This window comes from Larus michahellis, chromosome 3 (assembly GCF_964199755.1).
Source record: "Larus michahellis chromosome 3, bLarMic1.1, whole genome shotgun sequence".
Lineage (NCBI taxonomy): Eukaryota > Metazoa > Chordata > Aves > Charadriiformes > Laridae > Larus > Larus michahellis.
The window spans coordinates 15,827,311-15,842,471 of record NC_133898.1 but is presented as its reverse complement, the minus strand read 5'-3'; the positions used below and the strand labels follow the sequence as shown (position 1 = coordinate 15,842,471).

The window sequence follows — 15,161 nt, the reverse complement described above, 5'->3', positions numbered from 1 at the left end:
TCAGGTATGTCAAAACTCACCCAATTATCATGTTGGTGTCTGCCTACACCTCTGATACGGCAGATGAAAAAAACACAAGAGAGCCAGTAGTATGGAGATCTACTGATACAGGAGATAGAAGATATGTTGCCTCCTACGTATGTTGCCTACCTAGCACAAGCAACATGAAAGCAACATAAAAGCTGGCCAAACTGTGTAGCTTAGATTGCTTGTAGAGGCTCTCTGTTGTGGCCACCCCCAAGGTGATGTTCTTTCTTTCTGCTCTATAAACTACATGGAACGCATCTTACACTTTTCTTAGCTATATGAAGGTTTTGGTAAAACCATGCATAAGAGATGTGGCCAACTTTGACATATAATAAGCAGTTAGGAATATGAATATGTTTTAAACATTACTGCGCAGTCTACAATGGAATGTTTGGCTATAAAAAGAAAAAAAGGGGCAATCTCTTCTCAGCCTTCAAGGACCTGTAAAAATCTGTGACTGCTCCAAGTTCACAGTCTGTGCTAAGAGTTTGTTTACACTAGAAATAGCAAGAAATTAAACAAACCACTGAGGAAAGAAGGACAAATGTTTCAACTCTATTCTCTGTGCCCCTCAAGATAATTCGACAGACCCTGGCAGTGGAAGAAGATCCAGTGAAACTGCCGTTGGGCTATTGTAGAGTTTGGATCCATCGTCACTCCTTCCCTTCCCTGGAAAGTATAGAAGCAATTGGCTGACAGATATGGAGCAGAAGCGCTTAAGTACACAGATAGGGGCGATTTTCAAAACACTGAATTCCACAGGAAGACTGGCATTATCCAGGGAATGCTTGAGGAAACTGCTTTAACCGAGAGCCATTCATTCCTTCTTCCCAGGGCAGAAAAGGTGTATTTTCTACTGAAGCATCTAACACTGGAGAGCAACATTTCAGGTCCAAAACAAAGCAAAATGAGATGTTGTCTGAGCTGAATGTTAATGTTGCCTTCCCAGCAAGTTGTGTGTTCTGCAAGGGTTAAATTTGCTTGTGTAAAATATGAAGACAAGCAGAAAGATCACAAATTCAGTGGGAACAAAAAAGTAGAAGAATGCTACCTGTGCTTATATGCTGAAGTGTGTAAAAGTCAAATTACTACTATTGTTAATGTCCTCAGACCCAGGACTTGCTCTCCAAGCAGTATCAGTAAGAGGCAAAGCAAATCTGCTCTTCTGGAATTGCTAGTTTACGCTTCATTTTATATCATCCTCTCCTCACACTGCCACGTCTCAAAAGCAAAGCACAGTGCCTTACTGGGACCCAGGGCTTCAAGGCCACGCTGCGCCCACCCTGCTAGCATTAGATTAATTAAAACATTGATCAACTCTTGTGAGTTTGCAAGAGGAGCAAAATCCTAAAGATATGTGTTTCTAGACCAAATAACTAAAGTAAAAGCTTTCCCATTCCTCTTTTTTTCTGGAAGAATCACAAGCTTGCTCAAAAAGTGAGAGAGAGGGAAAAACAGGCTACCTACATAAGCCCCAACTTGTTTTATGTTTAACAACTGAAAGAGGAGAATGCTTCGAGCTCCGCTTCCCCTCCTCCCCACTCCCCCCAGGATCTCCTGAAGACTGTGCAAAGTGCAATAATTAACTTTCCTAGGGAGGAAGTGAACATTTTTCAACAAGAACTTAGACACCATCCGTGGAGCTTCTCACAGTACCTTTTCGTCCCTTCCAGGCCACAGGCTAAGCTGGGGTCAGCGCAGCTGAGGGCCTGGCTAACTATTTCTCACCGATTAAATGACAGAAAGTCCCAGCCATGGGAAGCAAGAGGGGAAGGTGGTCTGTGTGTGGTGGAGGACAGCCCTGTTTAAGGTGTCTATACCCTGTTTCAAAGCATGAAGTGCTTGGCAGCAACAGGAGACCCAGCTGTCCCCATGCGCAGTTGTTTGTTCCCAAAAACCGCTTTGCACGTAGAAGCAAAACAGGAAACCAGAGCAGGGTTTAAGAGCTTTTTCTCTTTTCTTTCTGGAGCCCGAGGGTAGCTGTTACCAGAAGATGGCACTCCAACAGCACCAGTTGTTCAACCATCCCGCTTAACACCTCTAACAGGGGCGAGAGTTATGATCAGAGTAATTAAGGAAAAAAAAAAAAACAAACCAGGAAAAACCGAACAGCGACTCAGCCACGGGGGAAATGTTTTCGTTGTCAAAGCTGCAAGTTTGCCATTAATGTTAATGCTTTAAACTTTGGACTGTAAAGGCTAGGCATGTTAAACAGCACCTGCTAGCTGTGCTCTCCCTCAGTTCACAACACAGCCTGGTACTGTGGTTAATGTTTCTCCTGGAAATAAAAAGCAATCATACACTTGATTCCATGTGAAAATGGGACTTGGGTGTGACCACTCGCCAACTTGCGTCTGTACAGTCGGTTACCACTAGTGAGGAAACCACTCAGAACAGCCTGGTGGGTTCACAGCAGGGTCTGCACACCCCAGGGATCACAAAAACAGGGATGAACTCTGACCCAGGAGGTCCCTCGTGGTCCTGCAGCAGCTGAACTGCGACCTCTTGTATGAGGCTGGCTTAAAGAAATGAGCGGATCATGCTTCCAAGTGGTCATCTGTAATTCGAGGGTTAACTTTCGCTCTCAGCTTTCTACACGTAAGTGTTTTGATATTAAGTACTGGAGCCAATATTGTAGCTTCCGCAAAACATTACCTTTCATACCAGTTTGTAAAGGGGACAGCTTTGCTAGGTAGAAGACTGAAGGAACTCATGGAGGAAAAAAAAGACTAGACTATTAATGTTATCATTTAGCATTTACTCCCTTTTTAGAAAAGAATTACAGGCTGATCCATTAGCCAGGTTCACAAAGAACCAGAGTGACAGATCATTCCTCTAACTCCTTTAGAAATAGATCAGACAGACGCCTATTTTACAGACAGGAAAGTGAAATTGCTTTACTTTTCTCTATAGGCCCGGTTTTTTCCATGTTTGAGAAGTCTTACTACAGCTGCAACACTGAGAAACTTCAGAGGCCACAAAGGTCACCTAAACCAGATAAACCCAATACAACTGACCCAGAATTTACAGAGCTTAATAAACCAGCTCTTCTTCTTCCTAAAGCTGTTCACTGATGACAAGCTCTCTCCTCCTTCTTATTGCCAATGAATATGGTCATACCGAGTAAAGCGACATACCTGCATGATAAAGCCCACTTGTTTCCCTGAAAGCTATCTTCTAGCTGCTGCAGAGCACAAACAATGCGTTATCTCTGCAGCAGCAGGATTCAGGAGCCCATTGTGGCAGGTCCTCTTTGAAGGCAAGAGGACAAAAGCAATCCCAGCCCCACACCTCCGTGAAATTACCTTTGGCCACATAACGGATGTCTGAAGCGGAGGTTAAGGTGCTTTCCTCAGGCTTCAGTGTGCTGAGTGGTTAAAGGGGGCAGAAAAAGAGCAAACATCTAATTGCTTCACCCCCACATCTCTTTTGTAAGAGCTCTTCTGCCTCCATAGAGATATGCATCCCTGCCACCTTGAGTCAACACAGAAAGAGCCAGCTCTGGGTGCTCACAGTAGCTAACGCAATCAAACTCTACCCATGGACATGCCAGCTTATCAGTACTAGATGTTTGCTCCACTCGGAGACAGCATGCCTACTCGCCAACAAGGAGCCTTTGCCTCTGTATCTATACCGTCCCTGCATGGGACAGGAACTATTTTTTTATTATTTGTTTTTTAAGTTCTTTGTACAGCACTTACCCACTGTTAGCCTTCTGTCCACAACCCATGCTATAAGTAGGAAAATGGGAACTGAGCGAGATTTGAACACTTCTATGGGATCTAGATTGCTTTTAGAAGGTACAGACTTCTGGACAGTATTGAAATAGCTGATATAAAGTCTCCTACTCTTACGAGGTAAACCTCTTCCAAAAATCTCTCTGTGTTAGCCCACCATTTACTACTCATGGACAGATTACCTGGCATGCTGGTAACTCAGCAGTAGAGGTGTTTGACCATTGCCTTCCCAACAGCATCCAGGAGGGCTTATTTTCAGACAGGCAATTTTGAAATTAGCTAGATGCGACTGGTCCAGTGTTGTGCTTGACCCACTGTTTCCCAGTGCTGGGAGGCCATCCTGAAGATACTGAGTAGCTGTGTAGAGATCCAGCCTGGACACAGCAAGACTAAACCACAGGTAGCAAGCGTTACTGGGACCAGACTGTCTCTGCATAGTTCATATGTCTACACTGCCCTGCCTGCAGTCATATAAGCACAATATTCTCATTTATGAAAAAGGAGCTGACTTTTTTTTTTCCCTAGATGTTACTTGATTAAAGGAGAGGTGCAGTAACTAATTAGCATAACACAGTTGGTACAAAAATCTGTTTACTTCCCAAGTGAGATTTGAACCTACATTTTCCAAAGGCAGCATCGCCCCTCTAATACTGCCAGATGGACAGCGATAGCCAGAGGAAACTAGACACAGCTCTCTGAAGAGGTCCACGGCCTGGAATACCCTGGGCATGAGGTTTACAACACCACCACAGTCTATATGTTATTGCAAATTCATGAGTCCAGAGTCACACAGAGAAGGAGCCAGAGAGGTCACACTTAAGGGAAACACAAATTGGCTCCCCATGACAGGGAAAGAATATTGTGCTTTTCGATGATATGCCAGTATCACGCCTTTCTCAGATCACAAACCACGGCCCGAGGCCATATTTATGTACAAACAACTGACACTGGAATCTTTTTCAACCCTGAGGGTACTCCGATAATCTATAAAAAATTTGGCTGTACCATCAGGCCAGAGGAACTCTTTTTCTCTTCCAGAAAACACATCTTCCCAGAATATTTCTATTAAAAATTTCAGCTGGCATACCCATGTACGTGATGCAGCTGTCAGAACACACCAACACAGGATCATAATCCTGTAGCTGTCAGATGAAGGAATAAATACAACAGATGCATCACCAGGCAACAGCAGCAATGAAGGAAATGAAGCACATGAGAAAAGTCAGGGTTTTAATGACAAATTAGCAGGTAGGAAAGATAATAAAGAATCGCTGAGTTCTGTTTGACATATTTAGGATCTTTCCCCGCGTCAGAGTCTTAGTCTTCAATTAGATGGTAGCTATCAAGGGAGAAAAGCGTCAACTTTAGGACTTAGAGCACCCACCATTAGCATTAGTCTGAAAGCAAAGTTCAGGTTCTCATTCTCGGCAACACTCATTAGCAAGTTTTTCTGATCAGCTAATGACTTTTTTTTCCTCTTATTCAGAATAAGCATCTGTGGAGTACTTGACACAGTCCTTGGAAGCGATGCATCACCACACAGCTGTGCTACGACACTTTTCAAGTCCCACAACCAATTTTTGGTACAAGAATGGATCTACATTTCCACTTCAGCCTTGATCTTCAGTGCTGACTCGATTTCCAGTCCACTCACAGCACCGCTCGTGCAACTGATATGCTGCTGCTTTATGTTTCATTAAAAACAGTCACTCCACATCCTGAAGTTGCTCACAAATTTAGAAGTCCACTTTTAAAAAAGCAAGCTGCTTTGTCAGCTTGGCTGTGAAGCACAAATCCAGTTTACAGTTTTCTTTCACTTTAAAACTCCAGCCACTCTGTCATATAAATACAGTTTGATGGAGAAATCTCACCACCTTCGTGGCAATCATCAAAAACCTGCAAAAGCAAGCCCTGTGTCAGTAGAGTAATTATATACAGCAAGTACAATCTAACTGGAAGTAACATGCTCACATGTTTTCTGCTCCTTGCACAGTAGAAAAGCAGAAGTCTAACAGAGGCCAAAATCTAGGAAGTCCAATGCCAGCTCTGAGGAAGAATAATGTGAGCACAACAAAGCAAAACAGACCCCACTGCAGTAAATCATGGAAATGGACACGCTGGCAAGTTTTACCCACATACTATCAGTTTACAATCCAAGCAGGAGAGACCAAAAGCTAGACAGAAATAAGTTAGCTTGTTCAAAAACATAAATAGGCAAACATGCGATCAGAAAATATAATAGTACGATTTGGAATGGGCTACGCTTGATGGCACCCTTTGACATACAGTAAAGAGACAACGTACGAGCAGGAAACTTCCTGGTCTAAACTAAAGAACCTGCCTCTTACACCATAGCTAAGGTATCACAGGTAACACTCATGGTTACAAGAAGCACCCACAGGCACAACCCTGCAATGTGCTAGCTGGCCATTAGCAGGATTGCACCCACATATTCATATACAGAATTAATTACTTACGGGACAGAGTCCACAGGGCGTCCTGACTAATCCAGTGGGTTGTATGAGAGGACTGACGGCTCTGTACAACTTCATCTGTCCATCCACACTGCCTACCGTCCCTTCCTTTGCAGCAATAATAGTCATCTCCACTTTTCCATCGTATATTAGTGTATTTAAAATGGTTTCAATGTCTTCCATTGACAACTCGACCTAAGAAATAATGTGTAAAATAAATATTAGTAAATGCGCAAACACCGTCAGTTACAAATCCTTAGAATTCTAACCTAGCCCAGACAAAGGAACCGCTCTCGCTGGGCACTTTATAGGGTTGTGCAGATACGAAAAGAAAAGCAAATACCTCCTAACTCCCAGGCACTTTTGGATTACACTAGCCTTGGCTTACCAAAAAGAACTTCCCTATGCACCTCAAGTGTCTACATCATCCTAGCATGATACGTTTCCAGTTTTACAAGAAAACAATCATGAAAGAAGACAGACAGACTACTGAAGATATGCCTGTTGATGGTGACCAATAATCACGGAGGTTTTTTTCCTCCCCTTTTTTTTTCCCCCCTCACCTATAACTGCTTGAAGTGCATAGGCAAACTTGGGAGAAATTATAAAATATAAACCAGTTGAGACTGTTAAAGGAAAAATTACCCCAGTTCCCATCAAAAAGTATGTGGATGCAAATTCTTTTATACATCTTTGAAAAACCCACGTGCACAAACTACCCTGGAATCCCATGGAGCACCAACGACCCTCCTCAAAAAACAATAAAGTGGCAAAGCCCACTTCCAATACAGTGACTGGGTAGGGTACTTGCCAGACCCTCACCAAATTTGCAGGACTCAACTCCTGCAGCTACTCATGCTTTTCGAGAGTCGTAAGATGAATCTATTCTGACCTTACTGATACCCAGTTCACAGATGTATTTCCACACCTCATGGGATGAGGCGAATGAGCTGTTCCTCTGTATCATGGGGTTCTGTTTGCTCTCTCGAGCTGCTTCTGCCTAAGAAAAAAGCAAAGAAGAGTTATAGTCAGTACTCACTGCCAAGAGCCTCCTTCGCGGTTCGGTTTCAGGCAGACTGAAGTATTAAAGTTGATTTCCAAACCATTTCTGGGACATGTTTTTTATTTGGTATTTAAAGCTACGTCCTTAAGACTGATGTAGGTGAGACAATGCAGTGCACAAGCAAACATAATTTTACAATAAATATGACACAAAATTTACACAGTGATTTAGATTAATATGAAGGAATATCAGCATCTGGCAGGTTTTTTTTGAGACAAAAGAAGTTTCTGATGTATGTAGTGCCAGTTAAAATACATTTCAATGGAACAGAGAAATGTTGCAATCTGCATAGGACTTATTTAATGGAAAGCAGGCTTCTCCTGCAGTTATGCTAGAGAAAATTGTTTTCTAGGCAGAGATGACTCACTAGTGCCTTTCTCAGAAATTAGGAACTCTGCAGGGAAAACACTGACTTTTGCTAGGTTTTTTGGTCCTGTGTTCTTTGCTGTCTACCTTGTCATTGGACTTTGGAGACTGAAGGCTTCGCTCCATGTACAGGGTGTAAAAATACACGTTATTAAAGTGCAACACCATCACACTTGCTGTGACACAAACAATCCAGTACAGATTTGCCAATGCAGTTATAACAGTGTCCAACACTTGCAAAAAACACTATGGAAAACTCAAGCCTTGCCTGTCACTGGTTTTATAAAGAAAATAATTACTTGCACAAAACTGGTGGCTTTAGTAGTGGCACTCACCTTACTCTGTAGAAATTTAAAACACTGTTGATTTAACACCTCCACAAATTCAGACTCAAAGTCTTGGTCACTGTACCAAGCCCCACCAGTCACAGAGCGGTCGGGCTGCAGGTTATATAGCATATACACCTTCTTCTTGGATGCCTGTTAGAGAAAAGCGCACAGCTCTTAACAGCTGAAAGTCTTCCATAAGAAAGGAAGATTGAAGAAGATATCTGCAAAAGAGATAGTTCATTACTCCTAAAACCTGGGGCACAGCAATCCAGCTATGCTTAACGTGTTTGACTCTCGGATCACACGGAGATAAAGAGAAGATCAATACATTTACATTCCTAATCGCTTTGTAACAGTGTTAGAGGAGAGAAGCCTGCTAACGATGTGCACACAATACAAACCTCACTGAAGATGATCTCAGAGTTTAATTTTAACCTATTGACTCTAATCCTCCTCCACCGTCAAAGCAGGGCAGGAAAGTGTCTTTAGACGACAGCAAAGACAAACTTAACAGAGAAGCTTTCAACTGTTTGTGCAGGATTCAATCTGTGCACTGATGATGGGAGGGATTACATGATTAAACCCTGCAGCTAAAGTTAGCCCTTGCGAACCCACTCCTTACTGCCACACCTAGACCGGGTGAATGGGAATGCTGCTTTAGTCCTGATATTAGTAGCCAGTTAAAGGGCAATGGTCGTCCAAAGGACTACTCAGCAACCACTGAAGCCAACCAACTTTAGCAGTGTTACGTCCCCTATATGACTAGATGAAGCCAACATCTCTCACAAGAACATGAAAAAGCTACTGCTTTCCTATGTCCAACTTCTTCATTTCCATTTTATTTAGGAAGTCACCCTCACCTCTCACTCCCCCCATCTCCCCAGACAATGCACACACGCAAGGCAACGTATTGCCTCCGTGGTGCAGATGAGGCTGGCACATAGAAAAGGCATACAACGTAAAACTTCCAAGAGCTCACAAGCAAGTGGTCTTCCTGCTGTACCAGGCCCTGCAATAAGACAGAACCTCTGCTGGAAACCAGGAGAATGTTCAAAGAACACGCTAATACCAATGATTTGTAAGGAAGCAGGTAAGGGAGAGCAGGATGCTACGTGAGCATTGTAACAGCGTGAGAAAAAGCATGGAAAAGGATAAGCCCTACTCTAGTACGTGCACTGTTTGCACATAAGGTAAGAAAGTACTTGAGTAACTGGAACAAAGTAAAGGGACCAAGACTGAAACAGAACCAAATGTCTTAGATATTATTTGAAGAAAACAATGCAAATCCAGTATGAAACAGATAACTGAAGGAGTTCAGAATCTCCAGACGAGAGTAACCTTGCAAGGCCCCTTGCAGCTGTAACCATATCAGTAGTATCATACAAAAAGCTGGGATTGCTTCAGTATTAGAAACACCAGATTGTGGTACAGCAACATTGGGACCAATGAAGAAAAAGTAATTATGGGCAGGTTGCTTATTTGGGTGGAGACTGAGTGGAGAAGAGGGTGGTAGAAAGGAGAGTTAAGAAACAAGAAAGGGGAATAAAGTATAAAAATCAATCAGGGAACAACAGAGGGCAGGATCTGCAGAGAGCAGGCGTGTGGATGCCTACAGACAGCAGAGAACCTGACGTGTGGACCCAAACCCATTGGAAACCCACCAGACTCTTCCCTAGCTTTATGTCTTAAAGACCGGGTATGGAGGAGCAGAGAAAAGAGTGACAGAACTGCAGGCTGTCAGTAAGCAGTGTGAGAGGTTTGTGAAGGGCAGAAGAGCTGCAACAACAGTTGTGCACCGTAAAGAATTAAGAGAACTAGAACTGCAATTTGATAGCGATAGTATGTAATTAGTAGTGGTGGGAAGAGTGATAAAACTGCATATTAATAATGATAAATTTACTCATTAGGTTATTGATCAGTTTGTTCGTTGATTATTTAACAAACATTATCATCTCTCATATCTGTTGCACCTCAAACCTACAAACTAAAGGCAGAGTCAAACGCTGGTGCACAGTCAGTGGGAGCGCCGGAGGCAGAACGAGGTTTCTCTGCCCCCAGTCCCCTGTTCAAACATATTCAGCACGCAGCAAACGTTTGAAATGGTTAAAAAAGTCACAAAATACTCACTGCCACAGATTTAACTGCTTTAATTAGTTTCTTGCTTTCCAAGTTTTTCAGTATCTTGTTGATCTCCGTTAAAGGCAAATTACTCTTGTATCTAATGTCCCTGCTCCAGATACCTGTTTAAAAACAGAGAAGTCATGGAAATGAACAGAAGAAGCCATTTGTTTCTGTACGTACTCACAAAGCAAAAATCACACCACAACGTTGCTTGACTCGCTTGCCAACCATAGGATGTATCCTCGGTCCTACCACTCCCAGCAAAAGGGAGCAAAGGAACAGAAAGGGACAGGGAAAAAAAAAAACAAACAACCACAACTGACAAAAATAAGAAATACACATCACAACACTGTCCTCCTGCCCTTTGCCTCTCCTCTGAGAGCTCTTACAACTCTGACATTTTACTGCCAACATGAATACCTCACAGCAATGTTCTTGCAGTTTTAGGTAACTAGTGTTTGCTTCAACAAAATTATGACAGCCAGTTCTACCTGCCATCTTTCAACCGTAGCGTGCAGTGACTGCTGAGAAAGTCTGGTTACTAGCAGTGGTTTCTGCTGGCAGTACACCTGTTAAATCCGATATAGATATCACGTTGTCTTTTAAGTAGTGAGCGTTACGTAGATTCCTTAGCTTGACAGTCCCATAGATAACTCTTAATTCATATTCCAAATATTCTGAAAGAGCCCCCCCAAAAAAGTCAACCAGGACAGGTTGTTATTTTAATGGAGAAATATGTCATCTTCTCTTTTGTTTTTAAAAAGTGGGCACATGGAACATTAGCTACAGACCTGGTATGGGGACTCCAGATTTTATATTTGTATTGTCTGGACAAACATTTAAAAGTTTGGACAGGAACGGTTCCGTAAGTAAACAGAGTTAGTACCATTCACAATTATAATTTATTTAAAATACCTTTGTTGCCTGCATCTTCTATAATTTGGTAAACCAGTTTCTCTTGATTGTCAGAGCCTTTCATTTTACTGTAAAATAAGACAGACATCGGGATTTTTGAAAGGTCCAAAATTTGAAAGAAGTAGGATTTGTTTTAAACTGAAAACAAGAACTATGAAAAAAACAATGCACAAAGAAAAAAAACCGCCCTACACAATAAGCCCGCCATTGGCAAATACAATACATGACACTAAACCTCTTGATCAAGCCAAGCTTGCCAGTGAGAAGCCACAGTAAAGAGAAAAGAGCACAGTATGAAAGAAAAGTGACTAAGCAGGAATCGCTCCACTTGTCATAACAACGGGGAACTTGGAATCACGTATTAACACACTGTGAAAGGTCAAACACAGCACAGAGCATAATTTAGGATAATCTGTCTCTAGAGAGAATGTCTTAAAAGGGATAGTAAAAAGCGTGCTCCCAACTCTAAAACATGCCTTTTCACCAGTCTGAGAAAGCCTGAACTCATCAATCTTTTTCTAAAGCATTTGAAAAAGAGCATGACACGCCTGCACTGAGGATAATTTTGAAGGCTATTTCTTTCCAGAAGTATGTCTGGGCATCTTTTACTCAGATTTACATAGGCATCACAAGGCATGGTTTGAAGCTACATTTTAATAAATCATTTAATAAGTCATTAATAAATCAAAGAGCACAAGTTCAAGCGGCCTCCTGGAACAGCTGTAAATATGAGCGCTGATCCTGTAACGTGAGCGCTGAGGAAGACCACACAACCACAGTTTGCAGATGGTATGACTGGGCTTCAGCTGGATTTCACCTAAACGCATACGTATGTTTGCACGGATCACTTTTCTGTCATCACTTGCTAGCGGGAACTCTGCTAGCATGTTAGAGCTACAGTCCCATGGCACCCTCTGTTCAGTAGAAACCACTATACCTAACAGTTTTCAGGATCAGCTCAGGGGATTTAAGTGTACCCTCCAGAAATAAGCAGTTCTGTAAAATCCATGTTACAGAATGTCTTCTCAGCAATGCTGCACGTGAGCTGCAGAACTGTGTTCCTAATATATTTATCCAGCACACATAAGGCTTACCTTGCGTTTTGAGACTCTTTGATTCTATACAGGAGGCCTGCATTGCTCCTGAGAAGATCCAGTTGCCCCTAGGAGAGATAAGCACAATGCATTTACTTTGCTTCAAAGAGCTTCTTTCAGAACGCGGCAAGAATCTTCTAATATTCTAAATTTAAAACCTTATTTCATGTCAACTGAATAAAGCAAAGGGAAAATAACATTTCTAACCACTGGAAACAATAATACCCTTGAGGATATATTTTTCCCCTACAAATATTCATTTATCATCAGCTACCAGAAATAACAAATACAGTTCCCAACCCTTCCCACAACATCTATCTATTCACTTCCTATTATTTCTCCTAACTTTCACCATTGGACAAGGGATACCAAGTTCTCGTATACTTTGTTCTTGCTTTCCACCAAAACAGTCTACCCAGAAATCACCTTGGAGCGCTACTGCACAAGTTTTGAATAATTCTGAGTTCCAGTAGCAAAGTTCTATTTTTTACTAAGCAGAGATCACTGGAAAACTGCCAGCCAGGATTGATAGTGCCTCTCAGAGGCAAATTACTGGCATCTCTCACACGCAAAACATCTGTCCTGCCCTTAATGCTTGTGCCTAGGCCAGGCAAATTCTTATTTCCTATTTTGAAGGGGTAAGCAATTCGACAAGTCCAAGAGCATAACTATTGTATAACTGCATTAACTAACATTCACTCTGTCATTGCCAGCTAATCCTTTCCTCATAGTTACAGCCTCGTTTCTTACAGATTTGCATTATGTGGTTGATTGAAGCTCACACCTCAAGATGATCCCCTTCAGTGCTTTTCTACAGATGAAGTATCTGATGCTTATTAAGGCTGAGCTCTCACTGCAGTTTTTCCCCATGCCTGAGGTACTTGCTAGATCTCCCCGCACAACCCATCTATTTTAAACAAATTCTAGAGACTTGACAATCTTTGAAGACTCATTGTGAAATATGGCCAACCCATTCCAAAGTTACTGAACACACAAGCTCACACCCAATGTGCTGAAAAACCCTATAACAGAAAGATCAAAAAGAGAAAGATTAGATTACTTCCAGTGCCACCTAGTATGGTCCAAGCTAAGAAGTTTTGGTTATTAAAAAGAACCAAAACTAAAACACACAAACCACATCTTGCTCAGTTTGCCCGCTTTCCAACACCCCGCTTTCTGAGAAAGCAAGTGCCCCTCTTTTCAACAGTGCCCTCTTGACTGCACCGCTCAGCCTGCTTTATTTCCCAGCTTCACACACCCACAAAGCAGCAGCTAAGGAATCTTGATCTTTAAAGACCTTGAACGTTTTGCTGATACTCAAGCCTACGCCACACTGAACCAACAAGGCTAAACAGCTGCTATCTGTTCCTGAACAGGTGGCAGTAGTAGTTAACAGCGATCCTCGCTCCTATCTCGGGCTGCCTGCTGATGCAGTAAAGGGAAATGCCTAGTGAGATGTGGGAAATTTATGGAATATGCAAGAAAATCCCTTGAGATGTCTCAGTTGCATATTATCAGAGTAATCCACAACTTCAGAATTTTGTGAGGGGTTTGGAGAAGATCTTCACGTGTAAGGGCATGGGCTAACAATTATTTTCTTTCTAGCTAATTCATTCCCCACCATTAGTGAGCAGGTCTTGTGGAACCACTGCAACTACACTGCACCCCACTGTTACATTAGACCATTGTATCACATTCTGCTTTACAAAGAAACGCACAGGGAAAAGACAACCAAGGAACTTTAGGCACAACAAAAAAAAGATGCGGTACTTCTCAGTGGTAGCTTCCTCACCTAGAAATCCACACGGATATACACATTCCTATTAACTTCATATTACACAATGGAAAGACTAAGTTTTGAGGGACATTATGGCAACCATAAGTAAGTTATGGTAACTGTACGTTATGGCAAGTGCTGGGATTAATTTGCTAGCCCAGCTCAACAGGTTGCTACCATGCAGCCTGTATGGATGAGGAGTGCTCCGGGCTGGCTGAACTAACACAAGGAAGGTGAGATCACCCTACCATCGAGAGCAGCCTGTTGATCGCCATGGCTCGCTGCTGGGCTTCCATGTGAGGCATGTCATTTTGAATCACCTGGTCTGTGATACCGTGAGGGAACTGATGACACAGCTCAATAATCCTGGGGGAGGAGAAAAAGCACATTTAGAAGCATGTTCTATTGCATCCAAAACCAAATCCGAACAGTAATAAGAGTCAGAAGAGAGGGAAAAGAACAACTCAGGGGAAAAGTACCCACAAACCGCTTTTTGGTCGTATCTATCAAGGGAACTTAGCATCTACTCCCTGTGCTGACAAATATGCTTTTGCAACTAACTGCTGAACAAACTACCTTTGCTCTTTGTGACAACATGGAGCTCCTTCTTAAGGAGCTTGTGTTGCTCTCATTATTAAAAACATGGATTTAGAGCTCCCTGTACAGTTCCATCACACAAAAGGTTCTGATGGGAAGGAATTGCTAGTTAGCCAGCGAATGCAAATACTGATTAAATACCTTTTAGGAAAAATAATGACTTGATGCAGAAAAGCCACAATTCCCTTTCCCAGGAACAGAAAGTCACCAGGGCAGCCGAAGGCAACCCCACCCCATGCCTCGCTGCTACCTAAGCCCGCACAGAACACACTGCCCCCGACAACCGTAAACCTCCTGCGGGACACATTTCCTCGCCACCCCCCGTGCCTCCACCAACACAACCTGTGCCCAGCCGACTCCCCCCCCGCACCCCAGGACACTTCCCTACCCTCCCTTCGCGGCCCTCTTCCCCCCGCCGCCAGGGCCCTCACCGCCTGGCAGCCCCCCAACACACGCACCGCCGCCCCGCCTCCCACCGGGCCGCCCCCCCAGGCGCCTCCCGCCGCAGCTGCGGACCTGTTCTCTATCTCCATGGGGTCGGGGACCTCCGGCTTCACCTTCACCTCCGCCATGGCGCGGCGGGCCCCGACCGGCGGCCGCACCAGCGACCCGACCCCGGCGCGCCCGGCGGCGCGGGGAGATGACGTCACGGCCACGCGGC

The 15,161-nt window shown here is 43.3% G+C and overlaps 1 protein-coding gene across 2 annotated transcripts; it reads right to left on the bottom strand.

The window, feature by feature from the left end:
- Positions 1-4,975: 4,975 nt before the first annotated feature.
- Positions 4,976-15,129, bottom strand: POLR3F (RNA polymerase III subunit F). Of its 2 annotated transcripts, none has more exons than XM_074578835.1 (9): positions 15,017-15,129; positions 14,152-14,269; positions 12,127-12,194; positions 11,033-11,100; positions 10,124-10,236; positions 8,003-8,146; positions 7,131-7,238; positions 6,242-6,433; positions 4,976-5,660 (listed from the first exon to the last, which is right to left on the bottom strand). In XM_074578835.1, the coding sequence occupies exons 1-9, from the start codon at positions 15,070-15,072 to the stop codon at positions 5,583-5,585; spliced, it is 945 nt and encodes a 314-aa protein (XP_074434936.1). In that variant the 5' UTR covers positions 15,073-15,129; the 3' UTR covers positions 4,976-5,582. The 2 variants fall into 2 exon arrangements, with proteins under 2 accessions (XP_074434936.1, XP_074434937.1); XM_074578836.1 differs by having other exon boundaries at positions 7,167-7,238.
- Positions 15,130-15,161: the final 32 nt, after the last annotated feature.